Consider the following 6,706-nt stretch of genomic DNA (forward strand, 5'->3'; position numbering starts at 1 on the left):
ATCCCATTATCTTGTCAATATGATCATCTAAGCAACAAAAATTAGCAGCATATTTTCACTTTTCTCGTGTTGCTGAAGCAAATCATTCCATGCCAGTGTGGACTCTGATATGCACCTGGCTTTTCTGACCATTCAAATCAATATTTCTTCTAAGATCATTTTACATTTTAAAATAATTAAGACAATGGATTTACTTTATGAAAATCGTGTATCCCTTTAACACAGGGGGGTTTTCAGCACTCTGGGAACTGCAGGCGAGCAGTGTTTACAGTAAATATTGAAATAAAAGTCTGATGGCAATGAACAATGTTTGTGTTACTGAACTGAAATATAATTCTGCCTTTTGAACATGGGTAGACACTAGGAATGGTTTTAGAGACTCCAAAGCCATCCAGGATTTTAAAGAGCAGCAGAGAATTCTTCAGGGCTTTTAAAGGTACACTGTCTGTTTAAAAATCACACAGCTTAAAAAATAAGTGCCAGTCCCGTGTTGCTCATGACACATTAGACTATTTTAAATGGAAGCATTATACAAATCTAATTTATTTCCATTTAAGCTGTTTGTTTGCTTTTTGAGTTGGACAATGACAACAGACCAGTCAGCATCCCATTTGTTTCTAGAGAATCTTAGTCCCTTATCTAGCACAGTGCTGTAGTGCAGGGATCGGCAACCTCTGGCATGCGGCCCGTCAGGGAAAGCCCCTGGTGGGCCAGGCTGGTTTGTTTATCTGCAGCGTCCATAGATTCAGCCACCGCAGCTCCCACTGGCCGTGGTTCGCCACTCCAGACGAATGGGAGCTGCGGGAAGCGGCGGCCGGCATATCCCTCGGCCCATGCCGCTTCCTGCAGCTCCCATTGGCCTGAAACGGCAAACCGCGGCCAGTGGGAACTGCGATCAGCCAAATCTGCGGACACTGCAGGTAAACAAACCAGCCCGCCAGCGGCTTTCACTGACGGGCCGCATGCCAAAAGTTGCCGATCCCTGCTGTAGCGTTTGAGTCACAAAAGCTGCAGGATGAGGTTTAAATAAAAAACAAACAAAACCCCGACTATTTTCATTTGTTAAATTAAAAACAAATCATGAAGTCATGGCTACGCTAGTGTTTGCTGAGACCAAAAGCTGTCCTTAAAGTTATGGTGAGAGTTCTATTATGACCCAGTGTTTTCACAGATTTTAAGGCCAGAACGGACCATTATGAACATCTAGTCTGACCTCCTGCATGAACAACAACAATAGAACCTCCCTCAGTTAATTCATGCAGCAAGCCCATAACTTTTGTTTGAGCTTTAGCTTATCTTTTAGAAAGACAGCCAGTCTTGATATAAAATGTTTTCACCCCTGATGAAAAGTATCATTCTAATTCTAAAGGATCTCTGGATGAGCACCTGTTCTGTTCATTCCCTCTGAAGTATCTGTCACTGGCCACTGTCAGGATACTGAGCTAGATCAGGACCATTGGTCTGACACAGTATGGCCATTCTTCTGTTCTACATAAATGGTACAAAACACTATGGCCCCAGTCCTCTGGGCTGGTTGAGCTGTGCTCAGTGTAGGACCCAGAGGTGGAGGAGTGGCTATATGCCACCTTTGTGCTTCCCCAATTTCTGAGGCTTCTTGTGGCTGATTCTGCCCCTAGCATAAGTCAGGGCAGTCTCAGGACTGTTTGCAATGGTCCCCAGGTAAGCTGAGCATACTTTGAAATTTAAAAAACATGCCACTTCTGTGGCAATGTTTTTTAGGATTGCAAAATAACCTCATACAAAAAGCCAAGCATACTTTTTAAAAAGTGCATACTGATGTCACTACTGCCAGCTGCTGACTCTGCACATGCATATTTCTTGGAGTGGGGAATTTTGTTCACTTATTTAAGCCCAGATCCTCAAAGGTGCTTAGAAACCTAACTCTCACTGATTTCATGGGTCAGAATTTAGCCAAACATGTTGCAACAGCAGCACTGCCATTTCGGGGGCAATTTAAGGGTTTTTGTTTTTCTTTTGTTAAGGCAGCTGGTCCTCACCAGAGATGATCAGACCATTTTCCATCAGACCAGAATTTCAATGAAAAACAAACAAAATAATCATGAACATTTTCTCAAAAAATATATTTTGAATTTTTGAACCCAGCTCTCCTCAGAACTTGCTGGAAAAGCTTTCTTTTCAGCTGAAGAAAACACCAAGAAAACACGTATTTCCTTTCTTGGAGACATGCATGTAATCTTCATGTGAGATGACTTGCAACCACAAGAGAGCACTCTTTCCTTTGATGATCTCTCAGCCTTCCTAGAAAGGTAGAGAGATACCATATAAGTTTTGCATACCGCTGGAGAACCCGATTCAGTTAGATTGGAACAGCAGAAACAACAAAGGCTGCAGATGCATTTTGGATTACAGTGTGAAAAGCCTGTGGCTAGTTTTTCAGCTGACAGGAGATCTTGGTTCCTGAGTGGGAGGAGTTCTGCCAAAACTTTGAAGAGTCCTATAAACTTTGGAAATTACCCATCTTTTGGAGACAACTTTATCAAAAGACATCGTGAGTTACAATACAAGAGAAGTGTTTAGAGCCTGGAAGCTTGTTTATGTTTGGTGTTAACTCTATGGACACACTTTCAAGCTAGAAGAAAAGGAATACAGGAACCCTCTTATTATCTTTTGAAAGATGAAGATCAGAGGAAATGCTAGGTTTAAAGTGTGGAGTGATGGTCCTAAAAGCCAGTCTATAAATTAGATGGCATCCTGTCTCTAAAAAAGATTGAGGAGTAGAGCTGATTTTCAGTCATATAGTGGATTGTTAGTTTTGCCTTTAAATCTGGTCAAGAAAGGAACAGACTGTGGGGCAAAGGACCCAGTACAAATGTTTCCTCCATGCATGGATTAATGCAAGATTTGGAAGCCAAATTTGAAACAATGGACAGCAATAAAGATGATGGACTATTGAATGGGATGTTATTCTCTGGCGCTATGTCCATGGGTAATAACCATGTGAATCCTCATGGGTTACCACTCAGAGAGCCCTTTGGTGTTCCCTTCCATTTTGATCCAACTTACTGGGACCAAGCCTACCGTGGTTATTCAGGTAGATTTTCCTGCATCCCTTTCTCTGGATATGTAGGAGTCTATGACTATTCTTTTGAGCCTGCCTTCATTCGAAAGAGAAATGAGAGAGAGAGGCAAAGAGTGCGTTGTGTGAATGAGGGGTACACACGCCTCCGAGAACATCTTCCCAAGGAGCTTGCTGACAAACGCCTCAGCAAAGTGGAGACCCTAAGAGCTGCAATAAATTACATTAAACACCTTCAGAGTTTGCTGGACTGTCAGCCATTAGGACCTACCACTAAGGAAACAATATCTGCTAAGGAAGCTACAGATGCTTCCAGTCCTGATCTAAGAAGGGAATGCAACAGTGATGGAGAGTCTAAAACCTCTTTATCTTCATCTCCATACAGTGAGTTTGAGGAGACTTGCATCTAGGAAACATCATTTTCAGAAACAGATGCCTTCAAGACCAATCAAAAACTCTATTATTGTATCTAAATCCACACAATCGTTCTACAGGTCAAAATGTATCCTAGGAAAGAGAAAAGAGCCAGGGAAAATAAAGGTATCGTCAGTCTCTGAGAGGACCTTTTCACTGTTGTTGCATGCACGTAGCCTAAAGGTGGTTCGTAAGGATACACAAATTCCTCTCAAGTTTCCTCAGCCGTATTTACTAATTGTGGTTTAGATTATTAAACTTGAAACAGTTTTTAAAATCTAAATTACTCTTCACCTTTTATGCTGTTGGGTTACTTTTTGCATTTCACTCAGTGGGAAAATGAAAATAGATTAACCAGGTTTGGAGTTTTTTCCTAGTCAGGTTTATTTTCTAGTTTCCATGCATGCAATGATGCATGCAATGATGCAATGTTTGGTTTGCAAATATTGTGAATGCGGGCTGGGAGGGAGAGAGGATGTAAAAATTAGATAACATATGTTCCACCAACATTTTTAAAACTCATGCAAATATTTCTATTAATATTAGGTTTTGAAAAACAATTTTAAAAAAATGAAATCTACATTTGGGGTTGAATCTATTTGGCAATGTCCTTTTTAACGCAAGCAGATGGTCCATAATTAGGATGCTTTGGAGGTGTGAGTATGTGAAGAAAACTTGGGATTTATTTTAAAGAATTACTCTCAGCAAATGGCAGACTGAAATTTCCATCCTAACCAATACTAAATTAATGTGTTAAATATAGTTCTGGAAAACCCCACTCAGACAAAGTCATAGTGATGAAATTGTGGTGAAGACATCCACCTTTTCCCTGTGCATCTTCATTTATATAAATTGTATTTGCAGAAAAAATGCTATTGATTATGGCATCTATTTGATGGTCGGAGGTAATATGAATGGAAACATACTCCTGTAGTGGTCATGTACTAGTGTCTTCAGAAAGGCTGAAATATATCAAGCTACATTCATATGAAAATGTGGGCATTTTTCCTTAAATTAAAAGTATTGTATTACATTTTAAAACAGACTTTTCTAAAATCCATACCTCAAGCTCTCCAATATATATTTAATTTGAACCATTGTCATTCAAAAGGCAATCAATTCTTTTCTCCAAATCTCTCACAGTTCTTTTTTTCTTCATTTTCTACTTTCCAAGGCCCTGATTCAGCAAAGCACTTAAGTATGTGCTTAAAGTTACGCATGTGCTTAAGTGCTGTGTTGAACCAGGGCCCAGAATGTTGTATTCTCTTTTCCCCCTTCAAATGATCTACCCCCATAACTTAAAATAATACCAAAATAAACATTTAAACTCCCCTCCCCCACAACATTTCCAAACTTCTACTTATGGGCCTCACTTTGATTTGATGTTTTTCTCTTCTTACCTTCCTTTCCAGATACTTTGGCTGAAATCCTGAAAATGTTCATGTACAAATATGAATGAACATTAGTGCTGGTCAGACACCTCAAAACATGTCCATGAATATTTGCTTAAATAAAAAGTTGAATTGACTCTGACTGGTTTTATTTTCACTTTTCATGGAGATTAGTGAATGAGAAATGTTCCCAGAAACTGAATTTTCAGGGAACAGGGGAAACTAGACTCAAGGAGCTCAATTTGTTTAGCCTAACAAAAAGAAGGTTAAGAGGTGACCTGATCATAGTCTGTAAGTACCTACAAGGGAGACAGAAACGTGATAATAGAGGGCTCAAAGGTATAACAAGATCCAATGGCTGGAAGTTGAAACTAGACAAACTGAGACAAGAAATAAGGGGCACATTTTTAATGGTGGAGGTAATTAACCATTGGAACAACTTACCAAGGGTTGTGGTAGATTCTCCATCACTGGAAAATTTTAAATCAAGATTGCAAGTTTTTCTAAAAAACATGCACTAGTTAAAACAGGCCATAGGACTTCCCCGAATTAATTCCTGTGTTATACAGGAAGTCAGATTAGATGATCACAATGGTTCTTCTGGCCTTAAACCTATAACTCTATGACAAATTGAGAGAAAGCAAACATTAAACTCAGAAATGTGAATAGAAATGTAAACCTGTTAAGTGTCCTCTTCATCCAATTAGGGAATGAAAAAACAATTATGTGACATACGTGTCCAATCAGAACTAACCAGCACAGCTCTCATTTCAAATTTTGTATATTCCATATTGATTTCTAGTAATGAGTGGCTCACTAGCAATTTAAAGATCAAAATTATTCAGCAAATAATTTTAAAGAAGAAAAACATTTGGAGAAATAATCATCTGCCCATGAACAAGTCACAAACAATAAGGAGCTAAATTTGGTTTCTGAGTTATTTGCTATGAATTATTCATTCAGCTCTAATAGTACTAAAAAGCACTGTTAAAAATGAGAGTGAAGCACAGAGGCTTAGTCACCTGCTCTTTATATACTAGCTACGTTCCCTTTTTGAAGCAGGGCTGCTTCCAGTTTCCAGACAGTGCACCTCCTGCTGCGTGGGCAGTTGTCTGTGGGGGTATGGATGATGTTTCCAGAATTGGAATACATCTTTTCAGGTGCATATGTTTTCACATTTATCCTTGGGGTGGGAGGGGAGGGTAAGGTAGCAGTCTGAGAACAGGACTAGGATTCCAGACTTTCCTGGCTTCTACTCTTGGCTCTGGATACTAAGGCCACATCCGTACTGCAACAGCACAGCTACGGCTGTACTGCTGTAGTATCGTAGTCTAGATCTGTCCCGCACAACAGATTCAGATTCTAAGGCCAGAAGGAACAATTACGATCTTCTAGTCTGACCTCTATAACACAGGGTATAGAATCTCCCCGAAATAATTCCTAGAGCAGATCTTTTAGAAAAACATCCAATCTGGATTTTAAAATGGTCAGTGACGGATAATCTACCATGACACATGGTTAATTACTCTCACCATTAAAAATTTATGCCTTATTTCCAGTCAGAATTTGTCTAGCTTCAACTTCCAGCCATTGGATCATATTATACCTTTCTCTGCTACACTGAAGAGCCCATTGTTAAATATTTGTTTCCCATGTAAGTACTTATAGACTGTGGTCAAGTCACCCCTTAACTTTCCCTTTGTTAAGATAAAAAGATTGAGCTCCTTGAGTCAATCACTATAAGGTATATTTTCTAACCTTTTAATCATTCTTGTGGATCTTCTCTGAACCCTCCTCAATTTTTCAACATTCCTCTTGAATTGTGGAGTTTTTCCATTGATGC

General features: G+C 39.4%; 1 protein-coding gene across 1 annotated transcript; it reads left to right on the top strand.

Moving 5' to 3' along the window:
• The first annotated feature begins 2,862 nt into the window (after nt 1-2,862).
• Nucleotides 2,863-3,468, top strand: ASCL4 (achaete-scute family bHLH transcription factor 4). Its single transcript, XM_073330094.1, has one exon. It carries the CDS (start codon nt 2,863-2,865, stop codon nt 3,466-3,468), a length of 606 nt encoding a protein of 201 aa, XP_073186195.1.
• The last annotated feature ends 3,238 nt before the right edge of the window (nt 3,469-6,706 follow it).

Source organism: Lepidochelys kempii, chromosome 1 (assembly GCF_965140285.1).
Source record: "Lepidochelys kempii isolate rLepKem1 chromosome 1, rLepKem1.hap1, whole genome shotgun sequence".
Lineage (NCBI taxonomy): Eukaryota > Metazoa > Chordata > Testudines > Cheloniidae > Lepidochelys > Lepidochelys kempii.